The sequence below is a fragment of the Podarcis melisellensis genome (assembly GCF_964234715.1).
Source record: "Podarcis melisellensis genome assembly, chromosome: 1".
Taxonomy (NCBI): domain Eukaryota; kingdom Metazoa; phylum Chordata; class Lepidosauria; order Squamata; family Lacertidae; genus Podarcis; species Podarcis melisellensis.
Window position 1 is genome coordinate 105,472,499 of NC_138528.1, and position 27,225 is coordinate 105,499,723.

The 27,225-nt window shown below is 40.4% G+C and overlaps 1 protein-coding gene across 1 annotated transcript in view; it reads right to left on the minus strand.

Annotated features, from left to right (window-relative positions):
- Window positions 1-237: 237 nt before the first annotated feature.
- The window catches only part of ITGB6 (integrin subunit beta 6), a 68,233-nt gene continuing 41,245 nt past the window's right edge, over window positions 238-27,225 (minus strand). The window contains exons 8-18 of the mRNA XM_081928922.1: window positions 26,913-27,078; window positions 25,753-25,914; window positions 24,691-24,786; window positions 17,833-17,922; window positions 13,037-13,171; window positions 11,714-12,134; window positions 10,284-10,506; window positions 7,574-7,671; window positions 4,393-4,512; window positions 3,269-3,435; window positions 238-1,814 (exon numbers count right to left, since the gene is read on the minus strand). Coding sequence (XP_081785048.1) covers window positions 1,716-1,814; window positions 3,269-3,435; window positions 4,393-4,512; window positions 7,574-7,671; window positions 10,284-10,506; window positions 11,714-12,134; window positions 13,037-13,171; window positions 17,833-17,922; window positions 24,691-24,786; window positions 25,753-25,914; window positions 26,913-27,078 — 1,777 coding nt within the window. The 3' untranslated portion in view covers window positions 238-1,715. The remainder of the gene's footprint in view (window positions 1,815-3,268; window positions 3,436-4,392; window positions 4,513-7,573; window positions 7,672-10,283; window positions 10,507-11,713; window positions 12,135-13,036; window positions 13,172-17,832; window positions 17,923-24,690; window positions 24,787-25,752; window positions 25,915-26,912; window positions 27,079-27,225) is intronic.

A 27,225-nucleotide genomic window follows, 5' to 3' on the forward strand; every position in this document is an offset into this window, starting at 1 on the left:
TAAACATTGCAAAATTGTGAGACCCACCCACCCGAGTTACTTACAAACAGCAGGAATCAGTACCAAATATTGTGACACATGGCACATACAAATTATAATCTTTATGGGTCATAACCATGCCCAGCATATTTGACTTGTTATAGAATCTGAAAACCTGTGCAAAAGTGTTTGATTAGAACAATTCTGCTTACATATTAACATTTTAAAAAGAAAAGAAAAACTACTTAAAATGTCAGGTTTTAATTTTTTTTTTTAAATTTAATGCATGCCATTCACACAATATTTACATATTAAAAAAACCCTCGTAACAAAATGCCCAAGGGAATCCAATGAGTAAAATGTAGTTTTGGCCTCATTTAAGGTCCAGCCTTGGGTCAAAACTATTTCAGGAAACATAACTGTTCAGACATTTCCAGTGTCTTCACCAAGTACATTCATACTATGAATAACATAGTGAAAGTTTGCTCTGGGAGAAAAAAAGTCAAATACCACTTCATGGTAAAAAAAAAAAAAGACACCCCGCTTACAAGCCAGCTAAACCCTCCATCTTTTCTCTCACCTTTTAAAATGCAAGAGGCACTCTGCAAAAAGACTTTTTTGTATAACTACATATACAAAACAACATTTTAAAGCAAATGTAAGTTCTATTTTGTGCAATAGGATTTACATCCTAGTAGCAGGACAATCCTATACATATTTATATGCAGTAAGTGAGGCTTCCTTCTGAGTAGAGATCTATAGGATTGCACTGTAAGTCTATTTAAAATTGCAGCCTTAGTTGTGGGGAATTTTATTAGCCAAACACAGAAACCTTTCCTAAGTCTGATTACTTTTAGTACTGGAATCTTTCACCATGTCAGAGCTTTAACGTCCACATCAGAGAAAGAAATTCAACAGGTTTTGAAAGCAGTAGTGTTAAAATCTATTAACAGCATAGGAATCATGCCTCAAAAAAGTGGCAACTAACATCTTCCATGACTATTACTGCTTATGAGTAAAGCTACATTCTGTTTTGTCATTTGGACACAAATGCAATGATTAATGAACATGCAGCATTTTATTGAGATGGCTCACGTGTATTTTTTATAATGATCTGCTTTCTGAAGTGATTTGCAAAGGAATGAACATAGCTGCCATCTTTGTTGAGGTGAGTAGGGAAGTTTCCATATGCACAATCTCTGTGTGTACACCTCAGAACACAGTGCATCCTAAGAGAGGTTTGGTTTCAGGCAGTGACACCAGTTTACTCTTGACAGGTCTCTCCAGTATCTGGCTATGATGTTTCTGGCTGCTGAGAGTAGGTGGGTTTATAGTGCGCATGGGAATTATTATCTTGGAAGATGTTTAGTAGGGCCAGTTCTGGGATGACTTCTAATAGCTGTTTAGTTACTTTGCTTATTTGTTGTAGGACTGTTGTCCAGAAGGGTTGGATTTTGGGACATTCCCGCCACATGTGGAAGTATGTGCCTGTGGAACTGCAGCCTCTTCAGCATTTTGGTTACTTCACATCCAGTTCTGAATTCTGATACAGAAAATGAGTTCTCATAGATCAAATTAAGCTATGACTACGGGTCTTCCAACCATGAAAAGCACATATTCTGTCATCCTAAACTATTGTACCACTATAGCATATTAATAAAAAAATTTGAACAAATTTAGTAAATGTAACATTTTTTCAAACTATTCCCCTTCCACCCCCAAAATCATTCAGGGTGCTAAAATATATCCGCAGCAGATCCGGGTTGTCTTTCCTTTTGCCTGTATGTAACATTTTTAAATGTTGTTGTTGAGCCTCTGTACAATGGGTTTATTCCCTAGAAAAGAGCGGGAAAATTGTATTCAGTAAACTACTTCATATTTGATTCTGTGGCTTTTTTTTTTACTGCATTTGGTTTTTTAACAAAAACAGTTAATAAATAGATCTGTACTTAAATCTGATGTTAAATGAAAAATGCAAACAACTGAAGTAAAATATGTTGTATTTTTCCCAAGAAATAACTTAGGCCATCGAAGGGTCATGATGATCCTATTTAGTTTCTATTTCTGCAGAAGTATAACAGAAACAAGTTAGTCTATTTCACATAGAATTAGTAGTATACTATATTAGTTGTCCTGTGCTAAAAAATGCAATCTCTAACTAAATTTGTGCTTGTATATAACAAAGTAACTCCACTGAATGGGATTGTGGTGTCAAGCAATTCATTCCTCCTGTTCATGGAGCATCAATGATAAAACAAATTACAAGCTCTTCCTATTAATGGCAATTTAATTTGATATTGCTACAAGCATTGTTCTTCCTAGTGGAAAAGGCTTTTCACATGTCATACTTCACTATGTTCTATACGTGCATTGTTCCTTTTACCTCAGAAACCCTATCTAGCTTCTAGCATCACAAGACATAGCCTCTCTTATAGATTGTGGGGCTTAGGTAGAGAAAAGCGCAGCATAGGTTGTTGGCTATCCAGTGTGATACTGGGCTTTAACATTTAATTGTTACCTCAAAGCCAATTAGTAAGATGCACACACTGGAATTCCTTGCATGAGGAGGACGCCATTAAGCAGGGATAGAGAACCTCCATCAGCCCCAGTCAGCATGGCCAATGGTCAGGGATGGTGAGAGTGCAACAACATCTGGAGGAGTGGAGGCAGAGCGGTGGAACACAGATTCTCCATATGAAGCTGCTGGGGTTTGGGGGGAGGGCTGAATCTCTTCAGCCATAATGCCATTGCCACTTGCCCTTAGCAGTTTGGCCAGGGAGAGCCTGCCTCTACACACTCAAGAAATGGGCAGGGAAGTTTGCCAGTAAGCTGCAACACAGAGCTAGAGAAACTGTATGTGCTTCTGTCCCTCTCAGATATGGTGGTACACTTCCATTGGGAAGTAAACCCAGGGGGTGACATTTCATGAGGAGTCAGACATCTACTGGGTTGAAAGCAGCACATGCCTTTGTTGCATGCTGCCTTCTATATAGATGTTAATAAGTTCTGCCTGGGCCAAATTGATCTTCAGATGTGAATACTGGTATATTTACTCCTTACTTTAGATACTTTCAGGAAAGAACTATGATGTTTCCTTGCGTATTCTGAAATATCCTTATTTTAGACATTTCAACAATTTTAATGCCACTATGTTCAGGTATGTCTTAGTGAGTCAGTGGAGTACACTGCAGAACATTCAGTTTTTCTTGAGACGCAAAACCTACCCAAAACATGTGGCAGCTGCCATTTCGCAACTGAATAAAGTAAAGAACTATGAAATTTTACGTACTGTTTGCCATTTGGCCTTCGATCTCTCTGCTTCAAAATTAGCAACTTCTTTGCGGTCATGAAATGAAACAAACAGTTTCCATATGCAAAGCAAGACAACCCCAGTGAGGGAGATAGCAATCGAAAGACCCAACACAATCATTGTAATATTTGGAGGTTGTGGACAGGCTGTAAAAGGAAAGGAAAACCCACACATATGGTTACAAATTAGGCTACACATTTGAAAGAGGCTCTGAGTGGTTTAGTTCTGTATGCTTTTCATGTAAAGATTGGCATCCTAACCCAGATCCCAGTGAAACAACAAGGGATGTTATGCTGGCTGCCTCATTCACTACATTTCATGAGGAAATTCTCCATGCATGAAGGAATGCACATGTGGAGCTCCACCCATCATTCAAATGAATAGGACAAACTTTGGGAGCATCCACAGTAAATCAGATGATACATAGCTGAAAATAAACTTAGCATTGTCAGCCAGGCTGATTTCTTTTCCACAATGCTTCTTATCAATGGTTGTGTAAGAAACAAATATCTTAGGTGAACTTTCTTAGCTCATTGAAGAACAGTCTCTCTATAACTTATTGGCTTTGAGACTGAAAACTGGACCTCCTCTTCAGCTCCCTGTACCCCTGAAAAGCTTCTTTGGTTGGGGGTCAGTGGGTTCTCCTGAACACTGCGGAAATTTCAGAGGTAGTTTTAGGGCACTGCCACAACAGAACATGAGAGGTGGGGTACAACAGAACATGAGAGGTGGGGTACACTGATTTTTTTTGCGTTGCCCAAGGTGCCACTGAAATTTGAGAGCCCCAAGTTTTCCACTGGTGGAATGGAGCATTTCCAGAGAGTGTTACCCAAAATATGGTTGAGCTCCACTTGCACATGATGCAACTGTTCGATTTTGGCCAGTTTGCTCTCCACTGCCCCCAACCTCAGCATAGGAAAATGTGAGAGCATTTTCAGGCAGATAGTAGAAAGGATAGGAATGGAAAATGGTAAAAACCACTTCTGAGAGCATCCTCCTCCCTGCAGTTCTCAGGATCCAATCCAAATTTCCAGGCCAACTTTTAAAAATATATATACTTGTTAGTAGTGTAAGAAATTATTTACCAAACCCAAGTTGCCTACCTTTTTGATTTATGCTACGAATGGTTGTTTTCCCCTGTTCATCAGCTGCCATTTGAAATGTGATAGCACATTCATTTTCTCCAAGTAACAAACAAGGAACAAATTTATCTTCCATGATATCTGTGGGGGAAAACACTTTTTTCAGGTCAAAAACCATTCATCATGCAGTAACTATGCAGATTAAAGGATTTATATCACAAGGCTGTTTTCAACAGGCACTAAGGAAGGAAGCTAAAATACTTAAAAGAATTTCACACAATACTTCTACCACTAAAAGGGTTCCCCCCTCCCCGTTTTTGTTACACTTTGCACTTAGGTTTCAGTTGAGAAGGTCCAGGTGTTGTCAATCTGCATTGACCATCAAGAGCACCCACCAAGTCTGCTGTAATTTGAAATTCAATGAATTGGAAATACTTCCAAGAGAGATGTCACAGCTATTTAGGGAATATAATAGCCCTGATTATAGTGCAAAGTAAATAATATGTTCTCTTTGTTTTTTTGCTACTGGTAGTATGTCTAGACTGTGTTTCAATGCATAGCATGTTCGCTTCTCAGAAAAAGAAAGGAAGGATACTGATCCTTTTCAAAGGAGCTGCCGCATATTGCTTCCAGAATGTTGTTATAAAGATTAAGGTAAAGTGCATTTCAATAGTGATTAAATCAAAATATTATGAAAAGAACTGAAGCTTTTGGAGAATTCTAATGTTGCTCACTGAAAAATAGATAAAAATGAATCTAAGATTAACCTAAGATTTTCCTATTTGTATTTGCCTCTGTGCATTTAATATGATTCTGCAAAAAATGTTTTCACCTAAATAGGAAAAAGTTTATGCCCCTTCAAGAGCCTAGAAGGCATGGGTTTTGTGTGAAGAACTGTGACTGACCACGAAAAGGAAGAACAATGGAATATGAATCAGTTCACTTTAATGTACCTACAGGTGCTAAATGTCAAGTCTACAATCCACAAACTATTTTCAAAAAAACAGTAATAATGGTCCTCATGGAAGTTCCTCTGAAATCTATAGCCACACCATGTAAAGTACCATATTGGTGTAATTGGCAGAAACAGTTTGCTGAAAGATTCCGCTTGCCCTCCAAACAACCTTATTTATATGTACTTATTTTGTAGTAACTTCCATTGAACTTCAATGGGTTTGCTTCCAAGTAAAATGCATATAATTACTGTGCATATCTTGACAGTGGGGCAGAGGATAGAAGGAGGGAAGGACAAGGCAAAGATAACAAGGTGGGTATAATTGTAACTGAAAACACTACAACTTTGAAAAAGTTGAATGCCCATGTATGACCATTCTCTGGGCCTAAATGAGGCCTAGGTGAAGACAGGCTCTTCCCATACCAATGCAGAAAAATGGCAGGAGAATGCTTCTCCCCACAAGCGTCATGAGTTAGGTTGCGCATATGCACTTCCCTCATCATAGCACTGGAATAGCATGTTAGCTATTAGTCTTGCTGAAATTGTGGTGGATTCATGGAAAGTAAGCAGAGTTTTCGTTCCACTAAGGCTGCATACCCAGCACACTGAAAGCACATGGCTTCCCCTAAAGAATCTTTGAACTGTAGTGTTAGGGTGCACACTTACACTACAGTTCTCAGGATTCTTTAGGGGAAGCCATGTGCCTTCAATGTATGTAAAAGAAATCCTCTGCACAAATTCTCACATGTATAGGGATCCTTTTACAGTGCTTTGCTTTGCTTCCCTTCACCCAATTTTCTGCTACCAAGAAATATACTGTTGCATATTTTTTTTAAAAAAATATAATGATGATGTTGGTACAGAATGTAAACATCAGTTTATTGTTTCTATCTGAAAAGCCTTTCATTTGTTCCTAGCAATTTGGGGCAACCATCGTCAAGATGCTGATCTACTAAAAACACCTCATTTAGGTGTTTGGCCTAATTATTATATCTGTGAGGTTATGTCTGTGAAGTGTTTACAGCACCCCAGATGATCTTACTTGATCTCAAGAACTACAGTTTTGTCTGTTATTCATATTTGTTGTGGGTGGGAATAGAGGAAGCTCTACTTCTTGGTCAGCTATTTGACATCAGTTCTGCCGCTGGGGTCAACAATGAGTCTGGGTTATAAACCGGAAAGAGAAATTGCCTCTCTTCCTGCTTTAAAGAATTTAACAATTCCTATCCAAGTTTGAGGATGAAAGGTGAAAATTCATTCAAGAAGGGCCCTTCTCCTGTACCTTTAACAAATTTAGCAGGTGAAACTTTTTGTAGCACAGAAATCATTGTGTGAGGTAAAGAAGTCCCAGAATATTGTCTGTAGGCACCTTCTGCTGCTAAACAGTTCTGGATAAGGGGCAGTGCCTGCCTCAGAGCAAAATAAATTTCAAAAGCTTCATATGGTTAATTTCCCTGCATCAAGTTGCAGTTAAAAGAAAGGCACAGGAGTACCTGCTAAAACATTGCCAGCCCTGAACCTGAAATTGTTGTAGCTCTTTTCTGTTTGACTAGTGCTAGTGTCAAGGAGCTCATCTATTCTCAGCATTTCTTTATTTTGAAAACAAAGCCCATAAACATCTACTCTTTTCATCTTCCTTCACATTGGATCACATTGCTGTAAACTGAGATAATCAGTTCTGTTGTCAGCATAATGAATTTGTTGCATACATTTAGTTGCATAAACATTTGACCTTGAACACCAGAATTTACTCTCTGCACACTAAATCAGGTAGACATATAAGTCATATGCCTGATGTATTTATCCTATGTATACATCTAAAATATTATATATTTAATGCTAAGATTTCTGACATGAATTCTTAGAGCAAGATGCAATAGAATAAAATAACCAAATACACATTAACAGTTAAAAACATACAGGCCAGTCTATACTTTATATTGAATAAGCTACCCCCACTTCCTGAAGGAAGACCTTAGATCAGGGATGAGCAACCTGAGGCCCTCCAGACGTTGTTGGACTATAACTCCCCTCACTCCTGCCCACTGGCCATGCTGGCTAAGGCTGATGGAAGCTGAAGTCCCACAACATGTGGAGGGTCACAGAGATTCTTCACTTCTACAATAAAATAACAGAATGACTTGAAAAATACAAGCAGCAGCATGTAATAAATACTACTGGGGATAAATAAGCCTACAACCAACGGTGCCTAAGCAATACATTTAAATAAATAAATGTACTACATACCTTCTCCACTACTGACAGTCGCATCAACTAATTTACATTTCTCAGCACACTCTTCCTGAGACTGATCATTAGAAGCTAAATAGCATTCTACGCAGCTCCTGAGAAAAAATGATTCAACAGCTCATCAATCTCTGTCAGTTACAAGGCACCAGGAACAAAAGGGAATACATATGTAGTGTTCATTTTCAAAAGTAACTTACAAAAGATCTACATGGGTCAATAAGTAGTACTTAGCAGTGTTATGTGTATTGCATTTAAATACTCTGAAGAAATATCCTGCAGTTAAGTCTTTTCCTGCACTTCCCCCTTCCTTCTTAAAGCTCTCATTGGATATAAAACACAAGAGGGTAACATTATACATGTACATTAGTGTGTTGGCTACAGTGTGTAGATGTGTCACGCGAACACTCCCCACACTCCTCCCAGGGCTGGAAAAGGGTTAGCTTAACCTCCAGTTTGCTAGTAAAACTGAATTACTGTGTTGCAAAATGATGCAAAACTGAATCACTGTGTCATGAAATGATGCAGCTCTAAAAAAGTGTGTCACCAACATGAAGAGTCTGGAAAGCTCTGATGTACAGCATCAATGAAAACCTTGAGTAAACCTGAGGCTTGATTAGCATTATGTGCTCTCTACAGAGCTTTCCTTAGGCTTAGTCCAGAGGCTGCAGCTGAATGTGGTGGCAAGATTGCTAACTGGAGTGATTGATTGTCAACACATAACAGTTGTGTTATGGGATCAGCACTGGCCGCTATGAGGCCAGCTGCAGCTATTGGTCTATAAAGCCCAAGGGCATACCCAGGCTGTCACCTGCCAAGGGCACAGACTCGGGGGTTGCAAAAATCATGCCTCTCCACTCCGACCTGGAGTGACTAGGAGCCCACCTGCCCATCCACATGCTTCCTTGCTGCTCTTCTGCTGCTCTGGGTGGAAGGGTGAGGCATGTAGTCTCTTCTGGGCACCTCCACAGCAGGGCTCCAAGAGTGCAAGTGGTGGGAAGGGCATCAGTACAGCTCCTTGCCAAGGGTGCAAGGGGGCCTAGGTATGCCTCTGATAAAGCCCTTAACAACTTGAGACCATGGCACCCAAGAAATAAATAGTTACTAAAAAATGCCTTGGTTTTGATTATGGTTTTTTGGGGGGTTTTTTGCTTGTTTACGTGGACTATTGTTGTAGAACAGAAATTTGCTCTAGAATGGGATATATAATTTCGACTTGACATATAGATAAAGGCTGCAGGTGCAATGTATAATTTTAACTACTTAAACCTCATTAAAATCCAAGGGACTAAAGTGTGCCTGACTTTGGGTCGGGTATGGCCTATGACTTTAGCCTTTAGTCATAATCAAAACTGGGTTCCTAATAGACCCTCCCCAAGTGTAGCATCATGATAAAAGGGAAGAAAGAAAAAGAAACCCTGTTTCTTCTCTTAACGGAAGTCGCTAGCATATTAGTCACATTTCTTAAAAGGTAGAAATGAAAATATTAGTTAAAATTAAATGTGTTTGTTGATTTAACTGATGGCTAGAAATGACATGATTAAATTCATTGAAGGATTATGCACAAAGAAAAAACGTATCTGAATTGATCTAACACCCACACAAGTTAGTGGAAAGGTTGTTAATTATTCATCTGCAATTGAAGCCAGGTCTGAGCTTCCTAGTTAAAGAACGTAATGAATGACGTTCATGAAAGAAATTTACATGTATTTTCACACAACCTACCAGAAAAATGACTAATCTAACGATAATTTGAACTGGAGTTCAAGGAGTGCAACTTAGTCCTATGAGTAATTCTGCCAGCAAATACGTGTTTCACACAGGTCACAATGACCACTCTGCTTGCAAAAGCCATGATATGGGGCATTGCCTTGATGTTGCAATCCAAACCATGGCACAGCAACAGTAGTGACTAATTTTTATTTTAATAGTTGTTTTCCCCACTTTGGTGTTTGCCACCCTGGGCTCCTTTGGGAGGACTGGTGGGATAGAAACTGAATAATAATAACCAGTGCTTTGGCGGGGGGAGTAAAAAGCGAGAAGTGCTGGTACTCTTTACTAGTGAATACCAGCATTAAAAAGCAGCAGCAGCAGCAGCAGCAGCAGCAGCAGCAACAACAACAACAACAACAACAACAACAACAACAACGGGACTTTGAAAGTAAGAAAAATATATCAGGAAATAAAAGGTAACAGGTAAAGGTAAAGGACCCCAAACAGTTAAGTCCAGTCAAAGGCGACTATGGGGTGTGGCTCTCATCTCGCTTCAGGCCGAGGGAGCCGTCGTTTGTCCACAGACAGGTTTCCGGGTCATGTGGCCAGCATAACTAAACCACTTCTGGCATGATGGAACACTATGACAGAAGCCAGAGTGCAGGGAAATGCTGTTTACCTTCCCGCCACAGTGGTACCTATTTATCTACTTGCACAGGCGTGCTTTCAAACTGCTAGGTTGGCAGAAGCTGGATCAAAGCAATGGGAGCTCACCCCATCATGCGGATTTGAACTGCCAACCCTCCGATCAGCAAGCCCAAGAGGCTCAGTGGTTTAGACCACAGCGCCACCCGCTCCTTTTATATCAGGAAATACAGTAAATACACCAGACACAGCTGGAATGGTAAACAAAACTCAGCACCCTTGAAATATTGCTATACTTTTGGACATGAGACAGAAAAAGACATTTCCAGACATTTAAAGGCGTATAATTTACCGTTTAGAAGTGCAAGGGTCGGCATAGGGTGAGTATTTTTCACACGTGCTTCCTGAAACCCCTGGATTTGTGCACACACATTTTCCACACATGCATTCACCTCTCCCACTGCAGATTGTGCCGTCAGCAGAAGCACAGCTATTGGTGTCAGTGGTGCAGTTACAGTATTCACCCGTCCAGCCACTGTGGCATCTACACTGACCACAGTCACAGTTGCCGTTGCCTAAGGAAAGTCATGGAGGTTAGTTCTTGTTTTGATTTCTGTTCTCCCCCAAGCCAAGGTCTCAAAGCCCAGAATAATTTGATCAATCATTATGCCCCTCAAATATCTCTGTCATTTGCAACCTTTCCCTCTTAATCCCCACAAAGCTGCCTCAAATGTTGACCGTGGAGTTTGGGGATGATAAATCCAAGAATTAATATAATTTGAAGAAATTCAGATAGCTGCTACAGTATTATAGCACTTTCATTAAAGGTAAAGGTAAAGGTACCCCTGCCCGTACGGGCCAGTCTTGACAGACTCTAGGCCAGCGTGACAAAGCTGCTCCAGCGAACTGGCACCAGAGCAGCACACGGAAACGCCGTTTACCTTCCCGCTATACAGCGGTACCTATTTATCTACTTGCACTTAAGGGTGCTTTCGAACTGCTAGGTGGGCAGGAGCTGGGACCGAACGACGGGAGCTCATCCCGCCGTGGGGATTCGAACCGCCGGCCATGCGATCGGCAAGCTCTAGGCACTGAGGTTTTACCCTCAGCGCCACCCGCGTCCCTAGCAACTTTCATTAGGACCAGCTAAAATGGCAAAGTACTGAGCTAGATTTTTAGGTTCGAAGGGTTGATGTTTCACAGACAAACTCCCTGACAATGCCAATCCTATTGTGTTTATTCAGAAGTATGTCACATGGGGCTTAGGGTACATCTTAGTAAATGTGTTTAGGTCATAGGGTTACAATATTTTGAAGAGCAAAAAAGAGGGTGCTATGATGACTCATTTTAAATACCCCTACTATAGGGAGGCTATAGAAGCTGTGATATATTGCTGAGGGGGGCAGGAGAAGAGAAGAGGAAAGCAAGTCTTCAACCAGCAGTTATGTCTATGTCTCAACCAGAAAGTATAGTCAGAGACATTTTGGCATTTTTTTTTTAAAAAACGACCCAGACAGAAATGTTACCCCTGAAAAAGAGGGTGTGTCCTGGAAAAAGAGGACACATGACAACCCTAGTTTAGGACTGCAGCAGTAGTCTGCAAGAGCTCCTTGAACCATGTTAAGAACAATCAATATGAATTTTTAAATGGATAATGTTTTAAACTTGAATACTGCTTATACTTGAATACTGTTTTTGAAATAGAGCATATATTCAATTTCCAACTTCTATTCTATTTTATTATTTATAATTTTTAAAAATGGCAGTATGCAGTGGACTTACCTGCACATAGCAGTCCTCTAAATCTCCCACAAGAGAAACTGTCACATTCACAAAATGACCCATAAATATGTCCATATGCCGATGGGTGGCAAATGCACTGTCCACAAAAGCAGTCACCTCTTCCACTACAAGAGGTCTCCTCTGGAGAACTTTTGCAGGAACCAGTGCTCAGTGAGTCTTTTTCACCACATTCACAGTGAGGACCCATATAGCCTGGGTTGCAGGTGCACACCCCACATTCAAAATAACCGTGTCCGCCATTGCACTTGAAGCTGTTCATTTCAGCTTCCTTCTGACAATTGCAGCTGCATTCTGACTGGATCTCAATTTCCAGAGCTTCATTCAAGCCCACCGGCTTTATTATGACGTTCTTTGGACTTTTCCCACAAGCAGATAGGCTTAAAGTCACATTGAAACTGACCTAGGAAAGGAGGAGGGGCATCTGTATTTAACCATTCATTGCTGCAGTGTACAAAAACGCAAAAGAACAAATATTAAAAATATAAGCTAACAAAATCATCAAAGTCTAAGTATTCAAGAGAGCAGTTCCAATGAAATCCCTGACTAAAGATGTTTTACCATGTGATGCTGTCTTTGGCTTGGGGAAAATTCATTGTTTTATTGCATTGTAATGTAGTTTCTTTGGTTTTATTGTTTGTTATTATATACATGTTGTATTTGTTATTTTGTAAACTGCTTAGAGACTGGCTTAAGTATTAAGCAGTATATAAATTTAAATAATAACAACAACAGTACAAACTTTGGCATGTCTACTTCGAGGTAAGCCCCATACAACACAATCATAAGTACATTTCTTGCAGGGAATAAGCAATTGCTTGGGGACTTACATCTGAGCAAACATGCATAAATATTGCACTGCACACAATGGAAAACACAAGAAGGAAGCATTCGCTTTTATGCAATTTTAAAATCAATTTAACATAATATCCAGTAGGAGAACTCTTTTTTCTTTTTCTTTTTTAAAAAGAAGAAAACTATAATTGGAGGCAAAGAAAAGAAAATTCTGTTACAGCATTAAGTCAATTCCAGCTCAGTCCAATGTCGGAATTCTCTGACACTGAGCTCCGAGGACTGTGCAAAACATTCTGCATGCAGGAACTTCACAGGCAACTCTGTGAATTGCAGCTCTGTGAGGGGAATAGGGGCTTCATAACAACTCTCAGCTGATATGAGTTGTAGCCCACAACATCTGGAAGGCACCAGGTTGGGGAAGGCTGCTACACACCTTGACTGCTCCTTAGAATCAGGTTATAATCAGATTTACAATGAGAAACATGATTTATGAAATCAGAACCTACTTACCACCTCTCCCACTTGAATGTGAGAGCATTTCCTTTGGTGTGGAAGAGCAGTGGTGTTGTTACAAATGGCAGTGAAAGCAAGGTTTACCCCATCTGTGTCTCCCAACACCTCCAGCTCGATTTCTGACCGGAGCGCCTTAAAGGACATAATGATTGGAACAATGTCATTTCATATGGGAAACTAATATCTTGGGAGGCCCTTTTCCAAGTTGCCCTGCCCAGTGAAGTTCAGCAGGTGGTTGTGGAAGAGAGGGTCTTCTCAGTATGTGGAATGCCTTCCACAGAGAGGGGCTTACATGGAACTTCATTTGACATCATTTCAGTACCCACTGAATATCTTTTTTTATTTTCCCAGGACTTTTAAAACCCATTTAAGTTTTTCGCAAGCAGGATTTGAACTATGAGCAACAGAAGGTATTGAAGATTATAGTAGTTTTGTTAAGGTTTAAGAGATAGAAGACAGTGTGCAGCAGAGGGAGAGATACAGAAACACAATGAAAAAAGGGGTGGGAAGTAAAAAAAAAAGTTTTTGTTATGTATTGAAATTTATGTGTGAAATTTTGGAAAATTTAATTTAAAAAACTTCAGAAATGAATTAAAACCCATTTAAGTTTTAAGATGGTTTTAATCTCTCTCACTCACGTTTTTATGCTGTATTATGTTTTTAATTATTTATGTACCATTTTTTCCCTATAGACTGCCTTTTGTCCCAAAGGATCTCAGGGCAGTGCACAACACGTCTAAAAAACATCAAAATTCAAAATGCCAATAAAAACAACTTTGCCACTAAGATATTTCAGCTGCAATTTAAAATAAACTCAAGCAGCCTGCAGTGCTCACCCAAATGCCTGTAAAAAGAGATGTTTTAAGTTGCCTTGTAAAAATCATTAGTGAATGGGGTAGGCATGAAGTTTTATTTTTCTTAATGGGGTTCAAATTTGGGCCTGTACCAAATTGGGCAGCCTCAAAGTGCTTGAGGCTGGGCTATTTTCAGAAGTACAAAATCAAAGCCTGAACCAAATTTTCTGATTGGTACCCTCATCCCCTTACAGACATTTGCAGGAAAATGGGTAGGTTGCGGGTGATGAATCCCCTGTCTATTGCTTCTGTATAAATGAATGACTGAAAAGAGCTTTGGATTAGGCAGGAGGATATCTATTAATTTAGTCTGAAAGAGTAACTGATTGTGAAAATGGCTTGAGGTGTGCAATGACATCTTCCGCTTGAGAAATGCTCTGGAGGTTAGGACTCAAACCAATGGCTTCAAGCTACAAGAAAGGAGATTCTGACTAAATGTTAGGGAAAACGTTCTGACAATAAGAGTTGTTCGACAGTAGAACAGTCTCTCTGGGAGGTTGTGGACTCTCTTCCTTGGAGGTTTTTAAGCAGAGGTTGGATGACCATCTGTCATGGGTGCTTTAGCAGAGTGAGATTCCTGCATTGCAGGGGGCTGGACTAGCTGACCCTTAGGGTCCCTTCCATCTCAGCAATTCTATGATTCTCTGAAATAAAGATTGATAATGCAATTTTTTCAGTGTCTGAAATCTGGGTGATTCTAATCGCAGGCCTTTATCTTTATAAAGAATTTTCTTCTAGCCCTGGTCACATTGCAGACATTCAGAGTGGGCAAAGTTAGCTTCCAAATGTAATTTATTTGGTGTTACAGTGAGAAAAGACAATGGATGAACACTAGGTTGAATTTAAATGAATCATGCCTGAATGATCTTAGTGACCCTCAGGTGAAAGCCTTGAAGGTTTCTAAGATACATGAGCAAGCATGCAATAGGAAAATGTTGCTCAGCGAGTCTTGCAACATTTCATTTTATAGCTGAAATATGCAAAACCTGTGTTTGCAGTTTAACTTACTTCTCTTCAGTCTTATATATATTAACTGCTAAAGAGAGTCAACTGCTGGTAAAGAGGTTTCCGTGTGGTCTTATTTAATAGCTTTGTGTTCCAGCGCCAGTCTTTACTTCACATAGACTTTGACTAAAATGTCTGCTTTGAAGACACAAAACATCACTTCAGATTTTTGTGTGTGCAGTTTTTAACCTCTCAAGGCACGTACTGACATGCTCGCTGGAGGCTGTGACTTACGTTGGAAGGGAATAGGAGAACGTCTTACAACAAATATTTTGACAGCTCTCTCATATGCTCACTTCCTCTGAAGAATTTAAAAGCCAACACATCTGTGAATAATAATAACTTAGAGCTTTCCACTTTAAAATTGTGGCAGAAATCCAAGGACTCAAGAAACTTCAGCATGATTATCCTTCTGAGGGCAAATGACAATTATGATTCCCCCCCCCCCCTTATGAGCACACTGAGGCGGAATGGTGAAGTTATTTTTCTTGGGAAAAATACATTACTGAATTACATAGTACTGCTGGTGACAGGGGGTGGCAGAATGGTGGCAGGGTAAAGAGCGTCAATATTTTTGTAGTAAGAATTACATTTGGCAGTGAAGTGAAATTAAATATATTATCCTGTTGTGATGGAAGCACCGCACAGTCAGGCAATCAAGAGCAAGCACCCCATGGGTTCACACAGTATCGTCCTCCTTCCTTCTTATGGTACCATTGCCTTTTCCATTAACACTATGATTGGCATAGGAGCCAACTCCTAGGGACCGAGTTCCCTATGGCCACCCTAAATTGTGTGTGTGTGTGTGCCATGTCATGTGATCAGTTATGTGGGTGGGGCTTACCTGCCCCATAACATTTAATTCAGGTTGCAATCCCTGATATTTGGTATTACACCAGCATCAGCATTTTCACTAACTATAGTTAAACCAAACTACAGTTTGCGAACCCACTTCTAACCACAGTTGCAAATTCTCTACTTTATTTTAGTTTGATAAAACAGATCTGGTATAGAAATAATGGTTTATATACCTTTATGAACAGAATCCTATGTTAGTATTTTCTCACAGCAGAGTTGGTGTGGCCTGATCATTCAAAGTAGTGATTCCTAAAGTCACACTTACATACTCTAGGCCATGGGTAGGCAAACTAAGGCCCGGGGGCGGATCCGGCCCAATCACTTTCTAAATCCGGCCTGTGGACGGTCTGGGAATCTGTGTTTTTACATGAGTAGAATGTGTGCTTTTATTTAAAATGCATCTCTGGGTTATTTGTGGGGCCTGCCTGGTGTTTTTACACAAATAGAATGTGTGCTTTTATTTAAAATGCATCTCTGGGTTATTTGTGGAGTATAGGAATTCGTTTTTTGTTGATGTTGTTTTTCAAAATACAATCCGGCCCCACACAAGGTCTGAGGGACAATGGACCGGCCCCCTGCTGAAACAGTTTGCTGACCCCTGCCCAGGCTTCTAAAAATTGTTACACTTTTATGTCAGGGATGGAGAAAAGATAAAAAAAATACTTGTTTCTTATTTTAAAGGCCTTTTGGTTGGAGGTACATGGGTTTATTATTTGGTAGGAATTGAGTTTTAAGGCTGTATTTTAGTTGAAGGAATGAAGCTCATACAGTGGTACCTCGCAAGACGAAATTAATTCGTTCTGCGAATTTTTTCATCTTGCGAATTTTTCGTCTTGCGAAGCAAAAAAAAAGTTTTTTTAAAAAAGTTTAAAAATCACCAAAGTGTACAGTACTGTACATACATTTTCTAAGTCAAGTCGCAACTGCACCTCTTCAAGCAATGCACCCTGGGTATTAACGGTTTTAAGAAAAAGGAAACAAACTTGGAAGACGTTTTCATCTTGCGAAGCAAGCCCACAGGGAAATTCGTCTTGCGAAGCAACTCAAAAAACGAAAAACTCTTTCGTCTTGCGAGTTTTTCGTCTTACGAGGCATTTGTCTTGCGAGGTACCACTGTAATTTGTATTAGGTCCATTTCCTGGCATGTGCAGGTAGGGTAGGGCTAGGAGAGACTCTTGCCTGAACCCTTCAAGAGCCACTGACAGTAAATACCAATAATACTGAGCTAGATGAAACAATGGTTTGACTTGGTATAAGGCAGATTCCTACGTTCCTGCCATGCATATCGGTTGCCATGCACACCTCTACTTGTTTTGATATACATCTGTACATAATGGGTATTACGAAAAACACCACAAGTACTTTCTGCTCCAAAGGAAAGTGATCTCATAAGTTGCCTGGAACTTTCCATTTCCCAGGAAAGTGTGGAATATGAAATGAAATAAGATTATTCAAAGTTGCAAGTAGCCGAATAAAGAATAGTAACCGAAAGCACATGTTTATAGATGGAGCTATGAACTGTGCCTATAACCTAAGCAAATGACTCTGACTGTTTGCAATATACGTTTTTCCAGTTTTATCATTCTCGCTGGCTAAATGTGGACAGAAACATAGGGAAAGCTACACCATTAAAACACACACCCTAAAAACACTATTACTGTGTTTTAATTACTTTCTTGTACACTGCTTTGAGAGCATTGGGGGCATCAGTCAAATAGGAGCTTATATATTTGACAAATATTGTCAAAACCATAATTTACTGACTGCATTCTACTGCTTAGGAAGTCTTGGGTGGCAGTGGGGGGCATAATAATCACATAGCTAAAGCAAGGCAAACTGTTCATCAATAATATAATTCTTGCATTTTTCTATTACATCTTTTTTGATTCTGGAACTTTTCTCTGTGTGGTTTCTTTGTTTGACATCTGTGCATAACAAATGTTTCACACACCAAAAAAAGAGTGTGACCAAATTTTTATTTGCACCAAATCACTATGTTTCCACAGGCATTCAGAACTACTACTGCTACTAGTGCCACTATTATTATTCCTGATATGCATTCATATATATTAATACCTTATATGCATCAATGATCAACTGAAGAACATTTCCAGAATCCATCTGGAGTTTTCCAACAGTAGCTCCAGGAATAAGATTAGCATAGTTCTGCAAAACACAATTATGGTCACAAAAATTATAATAAGGTAATCTATAATTGGTGAAAACGAACATGTTTCTTGAATGCTTTTCATGAAACCCCTTTTGACTTCCCCTTTCCTCCCTCCAGCTTCCTGTAAAACCCCAGAATCTGCTCCAAACTTTCAGGAGCAGATTGGTATGAGCGTGTGTGTCTGCAGAAAACTGGATGGGCAGGAGAAGAAGCTGTGTTGTGTGAGCATAAAGCCATTTCCGACCTGGGAGGAGAGGGGGTTGCGGGCTAACCCCTTCCACACACGTGGGGGCTGGCCTTTTGCCCCCCGCATGAACAGGGAATCCCCGGGCGTGTCTTCGACCCTGCCTGCCAATCGGCGGGCCGGGGAGGCGGGGCCTAGCCTATTTAAGGCCAGGCACGCCCGGGGACCGCCCTCTTTCCCCTTTCCAGTGTCTTCATTTCACATGGGGGAGGGGATTTGCCACGCAAGTGGGATATTGTCTTATATGTTTCAATAGGATTATCAATTTACAGGTTAAAGCAAAAGGCAAGTATAATGTAGGATTCTCCATCCATGGGTTACCACTCTGCAGTATTTTCTCTCCACCCCACCGCCACCATCCTTCTCTCCTTAGTTGGGTGCTGATGCTGGAGAAAGTGCTTGGCGTTGCAAGGAAGTGAGACAAAATAAAGAGAAGAGCTTTTTCTTTTTAAAGTCCAGAGTGTATGTTGGCCATTATAGGATTTACTGTATATCTGCACATTACAGATACAGTAGTACCTCGGGTTAAGTACTTAATTCGTTCTGGAGGTCCGTTCTTAACCTGAAACTGTTCTTAACCTGAAGCACCACTTTAGCTAATGGGGCCTCCCACTGCTCCACGCCAGCGGAGCATGATTTCTGTTCTCATCCTGAAGCAAAGTTCTTAACCCGAGGTACTATTTCTGGGTTAGCGGAGTCTGCAACCTGAAGCATATGTAACCTGAAGTGTATGTAACCTGAGGTACCACTGGACAGGAAATGCAGAAAGCATCTGTGTAGTGTCATGTGTAAAGCTGCCCTAAATGTATCTATAAACTCTGACCATTTGATTTCTTCATACTTCTCTTGTGCTCTGTACTGCTGACAGCATTATGATCCTGCTGACGTACCATAACATTTTAGCAATGCAATGGAAATATCTCATGCCTTACGTTTACAGTGAAAAGTCAGCAGGATTAACTATATTTCACATTCTAGCAGGCAGTTGCACATGACAAATACTTGTGCCCAAGTACTCTGGAAGATGATTCTTAGAGTATAGAGTATATTGGCATTGCATTTCAGAAAAAAAAGACAGTTCATAGATTGTAAGTGAGAAATTGTGAAGTCAGACTCTGAAATAGTGCAGTCTTTTCCTGGCACATTGCCAAACTACAGCATGACATAACTCATTAGGGATCACTTTATTTCCATCAGTGCAATCTCACTGAATAGAAATCCATTACTGGAAGAAATAATATTGGAATATAGTCAAAGCTATTTAAGAAAATGGGACAGGTGGAAAAAGAATCATGTTGTAATAGGCCTGTTTTTAATATTTTGTGTTGCTACATCCTGGTTCACCCATAACACAAAACCGTGATTTGTTTAGCCAAAGTGTGGCTTGTTTGGATGTCCAAACTGAACCCAGCTGATTAAATGTGGTTTGCTTTATGGCAACTAATCACCATATGAATCATGTCTTTTAAAGACAATATTTTGCTATTGTATCCAAACTCAATAAACTTGTTTAACCATGGTTTGGCCACCCCAGCTTGGACACTTGCCAAACTACAGGCATAAATAAGGCAGCAGCACTAAGAGCACAAACCAAGCTTTGGAGAAACCAATACAGTCGTACCTTGCAAGTCGAACATTTTGGCTCCTGAACATTCTTTGGAACCTGAACGTCCAACACAGCTTCCATGGCTTCCGATTGGATGCAGGCGCTTCCTGCAGCCAATCAGAAGCCGCGCCTTGGTTTCCGAATGTTTTGGAAGTCGAACGGACTTCCAGAATGGATTCTGTTCAGCTTCCGATATATGACTGTAATGGCTTATTTGCTTTTCTGTGAGACCACCTGTGATTAATAGAACAAACCACGTTTTAAAGAAACCATGGCTTGGCCTTATGTTCAAACACAGCTATTATGTGTGACTCTAGTGTCCAGGATCCAAAGAAATGCACAACTAATTTCACCTGCCTAGGAGATGTTAAATTAGTTTCTTTGAACAGGGGCCCCACTGGTTGCATCTGGAAATTCACTTTTGAAATTGACGGGAACTTCAAAAGCAGAGCATAATATATTAGACAGACCCAGGGTTTAAGGAGTAAAACACAAAGTGTCTTTTGGAACATGCATCCCCTTGGACATATCTAAAACTGCAATCTCAGCTCTACATGAAATTATTTCTGAATAAGCATACATAGGATCAGGCTGTATCTCTTTACATCTTGGCCAATATAGGTATATGTCACTCCAGATAATTACCAGTCTCAGAATATACCGCTGGTATTTGTTATTTCTCTTTAAAACAGAGTACACATTGTTGCTGAATGACATTTTCAACTAAAACACAACAAAGAACATAATGTCTAAAAGCAACTAAGTAACAGTAAGAGGATACAGTACAACTTGAATAACCAACCTACATAGAGCAGAAAGAAAGCGGGGGGGGGGGGGGGGAGGAATCATGCCACTCACACAACTGAAGCAATGAGCAGGTAAATAATTAGAGTGTGAGCAAGCACAGTGAATTCAGGAAGCTGTAATTACCAGTAGATTTTTAAACTAGCACACCCCAATACACAATTGGAGAACAGTGAAACAGGATAACTGAATCTAAGTGTATAAATAAATAGAGCTGATTTGAACAAGTTTGTAACATGCCTGGAATGCAATGCTTTTGATTTAAATGACAGAACAGAACTTCCAGGATGAATTAATGATAGATTCAAGCCCTGCTATGCTGGATAACTGGAAGTTGTAATAATTATATGTGGACTACTGCAATGTGGGTTAGATGGGACTACTTTTGAGGGTGGTCCAGAAACTTCATTTCATTAAGACCATAGCTGCAAGATTGCTAATTGGGCTTGGGGAGGGAAGGGGGATATGAGCATATTAATCGCTGTTTGCCAGCTCACTGGCTCACTGTGTTTGCAAATCAATTCAGGCTTAGGGTTTTGACCGTTAAGGCTACAGTGGTACCTCTGGATACGAACGGGATCCGTTCTGGAGCCCTGTTCGCATCCAGAAGCAAACGTAACTAGCGATGGCACGTCTGCGCACATGCGTGTCGCTTTTCGCTGCTTCTGCGCATGCGCGTGACGTCATTTTGAGCGTATGCTCACGCGCAAGCGGCGAAACCCGGAAGTAACACGCTCCGTTACTTCCAGCTTGCCATGGAGCGCAACCCGAACGCGCTCAACCCAAAGCGCATTCAACCCGAGGTATGACTGTATTCACGAACAGGGTACTTCTAGGATCACTTGTTTCCATATGCACATATGCAGATCTTAAGATCTTCTTCTTCTTAGGCTGCTTCTTCAGGTGAGGTGCTATTGGACAGAGGATCTTTTTAGTGGTGGCACCTTGGTTATGTAACATTCTCTCCAGAAAGGCTTGTCTGGTACCTACCTTGATGCCATTTTGGCACTATAAAAATACTTCATTCTTTTTGTTTTTAAAAACTGTCCTAGACCTTTAAATCTGTTCCGAGTTTAAATAATTTTTTCCTGGGCTGTGCATTTTAAAAATGTTCTTGGTGGTTTTATGGATTTATGTTTGCATTTCCGATTTGTTTTTACTATATAGCTATAAACCCCTCTGAGAACATGTTTATAGATTGCATATACATATTTTAAAAATACTAATTTTATAATATCTATCTATCTAAATAGTATATATTTTAATGCAAACAAATGAAAAGGATTTCTGTTAACTGTAGCATAACACCACTCTCAGTCATTCCACAGAAAACATAACCCTCTATTTGTGATGCCAGTTATTTCAAGCTGTTAGATCTAATCTTGGGGGCTTTTACCATACTTGTATTCCAGTCTATTTGTACGGGAGATTTGTATGAGAAGGGGGCTGCAGCTTAGACCAGCATTCTCTCTAAAGATGCCCTTCTTTATATGTATGGAAATCTTGTCTGTGTGCTATACTAATTGACTGACACTTGATGGAAACTGAGCTTTTGGAGGTAGACGTTCCTGTTTGTATTCATACATGGTGGTCCAAACCTGTTCACATAGATACAGTGAGGGCTTCCATTGTGTATCTCCACATATGGAGTGACATCTAGGGTCAAACTGCACCTGCAATTGTGTCTAACTAAATAATGAGTCCCTTGTTCAGCAAGAAATCTTAATTCTAATGATACACGAATTGCAGAGTTCAGTTTCTTACAGGGCAACCCTACTATTCATATATGGGTTGCTGGGACAGAGAATAGGCATGGGCATAGGGGCACTAGCAGTGGGCATGGGGTTCCAAGTGAGATTTGCTGGTGGAACAACCACCAAAGCTATTGCTATGCTGTTTCACTGTGGGCAGGGGAGGTTTTGGGGGCCGCTTTAATTACCCACTGGGATAGCTCAGTCAGTAGAGTATAGGACTCTTAATCTCAGGGTCATGCTTAATCTCAGGGTCATGGGTTTGAGCCCCATACTGGGCAAAAAGATGCCTTCATTGCAGGAGGGTGGCCCAGATGACCCTTGTGGTCCCTTCCAACTCTACAGTTCTATGATTCTACACCAGCCCTTGGATTGACATAAGAATCCTACCATTAATGCAGGTGTGCTGGGGAAATTACGGTGCTTTGGATGTGGCATCTTTATGCCTGCCCACAACACATCTCATTTTCACCCACCCCACTAGTGGAGCTTTCCTTTAGTGTGTCTGGGGGCTTCCAGCTAAGAAAGTGTTGGCTCTCCACAGTGCACCTCTGTCTCTGTTGGTGGAGCAGCACTTAGCCTTACTTCCTGAAGCCTCTCAGCTGCACAAGTTCAGGCTCAATAACCTGCAGCTTTGAGGTGACTGGAGTCATTTGTCTCCTGGTTTAAAGTAACAAGTTTGTCTTTATGCTTATAGTTTATTGAAACAAGCCAGGATCAGAAACCATGGTTTGATCTTGTGGCTCCAGTAATCCATCGTTTAACTACAGTTTGTGATTTGGAAACATCTCATAGTTTGAGTCAAGAAGCAGATACAGTGGTACCTCGGGTTACAGACGCTTCAGGTTGCAGACTCCTCTAGCCCAGAAATAGTACCTCGGGTTAAGAACTTTGCTCCAGGATGAGAACAGAAATTATGCTCTGGAGGCGCGGCAGCAGCAGCAGGCCCCATTAGCTAAAGTGGTGCTTCAGGTTAAGAACTGTTTCAGGTTAAGAACAGACCTCTGGAACGAATTAAGTACTTAACCTGAGGTACCACTGTACTTACGATCTCCTTCTCCAGGTTGCACAGAAGCGAGGAGCATTCAAGCTCAAAGTTTCAGAAGCCTTATTCCTCTAAGGCAGGAGATACTTGCACCCGGTTTGAGGGACAGACCTGGCCCCTGCTCTTCTTCCCTCCCCTCCTCAGTCATCAGATCATTCAGAATGCCTCTCCTCAGGTGATCTGCACAGGTTAACTGAGAAGGGGGCTGTGTGTACACAAGTGTGTGCACACCCACCACTGGTGCGCGCGCGCACACACACACACACACTCCCTCTCAAACACACATTAAAATGTCATTATATAAATAATATAAATGTATCTTCTTGTGCCTCCTCCACTTGAGGTCCAGAGGGTGGCAACATGAGAATGGGCCTTTTCTGCAGTGGCTCCTCATTTGTGGAATGCTCTCCCCCAGGGAGGTTCGCCTGGTGCCTTCATTATATATTTTTAGGCACCAGGCAACAACATTCCTCTTCAACCAGGCCTTTGGCTGATTAATATTTTACAGTCTTTTAAATGTGTTTGCGGGAGGGAGGGATAAAATAAAATATGGTACATAATCTGCAACAGGAGGTGTAATGTCTTTGGTACAGGGATATTAGTGCTGTGAGACAAGGGGAAGCCTTCTAAGCCACACATGACATTATTATGGAGCAGAAATGTGGTCTGGACTGTGTCGTTCAGAAAGCATTCATTGCATGGGCTGAGCATTATATCCAGGGGAACACAGGACTTTCAGAACTGAAGGGAAAATATTGAGTGGATATGTTTTTAGATAAGGAGTCCCTGGCTTCCGTTCAGTCTCTGCAGTATTATTTCATCCTGAAACACTAACCACCTCTCAATGACGGCAAAATTCCATTTTCCTTTGGAATGCTACATCCCTCACTATCTGAGTAGGCTACCACTCTTGTTATAAAAAGCATCACGTTTCAGAATCTCTTCATCAGTTTTATCCTTGTATCAGAGTTCTCAGGTGACTTCCTCTGTTCATTGGGAACATTATACCAAGTTTTATAATGTATGAACCCCTATTCTATTGTTATACTTTCTATGGCATTTTTGTTCCCCTCTTCTTAAAAACACTACCTCTATTTTTTGTGTCTTGTAGAGCATGCAGTTCTTCTGCAAAATAGTCTTGGTTCCATATTTTTAGTGTCGAATTAGACTAAGTGCCTATGTGTGCTGAATCTATGCTACTATAAAAGAGATTAGGAACCTTAATTAGAGGATGTTGGAAGCTTTACAGTGCTTTTTGTACTGATGTGCCATCTTAACACATCTTAAGGATCAAGTAAGAAATATGTCTCTTACCTTATACAAAGGAACCTGTTCCTTTGTCACTGCAAAAATTAATAAAATGTTGTTTTGCACAATCTTGTCTATTAATTGTCCCAAACTTGGATATTCCTGAAAACAAACATAAAGAAAAATAAATCAAGCAAAAGTTAAACTTTAAATCAAAAACATGGCTTTGCTGTCTCCTGGCTTATCAAAAGAAGATGGTAACACAGAAGAGTCTAGAAACTGAGGCCTCTGTGTGCTCATCTCTGGATTAGTTGGACCTATGTATATCCTTCATATATGCCTCTGGTGAAAAGTTGCATTTGTTATATTTTACAGTCCTGCACATGGCTCTTCAACACCAGGCCAACACATGCTAATTTATCCAGTGATGTGTTGCCAAACATGTATCTACAGGCATTAAAAAAAACAACAAAAAACTTCACGTGTTAAAAATGTCTTTGTGTTGAAGTCCTAATAAAAAAAACTACAGAAACCATGCCTGTAATAAAACAGGTGACAACTCAAAACTCAAGTAGCACATCTTATTATATGAGTTGCTACAGAGCTGCCCTAATGGGATTAATACAGTGCCATTTACCAAAGAAATCCAGGGCTCTGCATATTTAAAAAAGGGCTGATACACTGATGTGAAGAGAGGTGGTTGCTTTCCACACTCCTGAAAAGGAATGTGTGTTCCGTGGTATAGTCTGAAGTCAGGTGAGACCACCACCTTCCTGAAGTGAGGTAGGACTGGGTCTGGTCAGTGTCTGGATGGGTGATCACATGCATGCTGCCTTAGATTCCACAACAGTAGAGAGGTGGGATAGCAATATAATTAGGTAGACAGACAGGCAGGCAGGCAAATAAAATAAAATAAAATAAAATAAAATAAAATAAAATATGTTTTAGTTCTCAGATGGATTCCTGCCCCTCCCCCCGGCATTCTACGATCTAAGTATCTCCGATAGTGTTATTCAAATTCAGTTGGGAATGGCCCCAATAGTCCTTTCATTTGTTTTCTGTGAATGTGCACATTGCACATACAATTTATTTCTAGAAGAGTAAAGTGTAAAACTTGAAGCATATTACCAAAACAGTTGACATGGAATACTCATTATTATGATCCAAGTGGCATTCTCCATCATTTGGAATTACAATTCCTGCCAGTTTGCTATCCATCCCGAAATGGGAATCGGCATCACTCACAAAGACCAACAGATGCAATGAGTCGTTCCTCCACCCAATTTTTTCCTGCAACAAAAATGTAAACAGATTATGGTAGCAGATACATTGGTAATGTATGAGTACAGTACTTCTATATCATTGTCTTGCTTCAGTGATAAAAACCATAACAATCCATGCTCTAGTGTCCTTCCATCTGGACTATGCCAATGGACTATGTGGGGCTGCCCTTAAGCTGCAACTAGTGCAGAATGCAGCTGCCAGATAACTGAGTGGTGTGGGGCAGCCCAGTGGGATAATGTATGACCAGTCCTGAATGTACTGTGTGGGCTGCTGGCAAGCTATCAGGCCCATTTCAGAGTGTTAGTATTAGATGGGATGGGCAAATCTGTCAATTTTGTTTCTTTTTTCCCTAGTAAGCCTTCTACAGAAACTGTGGTGGTGTTGTTTTAATGTCCTCATGAAAATTCATTGGAATTATAGTGCGGATTTCTTCCAATACACACATTTTTGCAAATAAATCTTGCTGAATATAATGCATTTTGAATGCTATCTGCATTCATATATGCACTTATATGCACACTTTACCCTAGTATTGGCATTTTTGTATACATTACTTGAGTGGAGAACTGCAACGCAACATTCAGAGAAGTGGAAATTTTGAAGGATGGCTGTGTTTCAGTTCACATATTGTTTTGGAAAGTACAAAATTTGCTGTTTCTCCTTTAAATGCAAACTGAATCAAATTTCTTCTCCATCCCTAGTACTAGCATGTGGAATCCTAAACAGCTTGGGACCCAAATACTCAAAAGGTCTTCTCCCTAATACTAACCATCTCAGGCCTTACAGTACAGCCAGCATCAGAGGCCCTCTTGATGGTACCACCTGCTACCAGATGCTGCTGAGAGGACTTTCTTGGCTCCTTGGATTCATCAGCGTTTATAAAGTGGAAGTTAAGATTTCAGTCTAGCTCATGTTAGTTAAACTTGGACTCTGTGGGAAGTGGTTTACTATGGTGAACACAGCAACAGAACTTACCTAAAGAGTTTTGATTTAGATTTCCTTACCTTACACACAGCTGCCTGCATAATTGCATCAAATCCTCCCTCTGGAGTATCTATATTAGCACTGATTTTCTGTTCTTTCACAATTTCGTTGAACCTTTCAGCATCATTTGTCAATGACAGAATGTGCTTGTATCCAAATGTTGGAGAGCAGTCATGTGGGACACTTCTGCAGATACAGACACACAATTAATGCAGCAGATCACATGAAAATTCTTATTAATGAAAGATACAGCATGGCACTTTGCTATTTACAATGTTCTACTGTGGAACTTTATTTACCCGCGAATGCTTAGACATTGGCATACACTCAGTA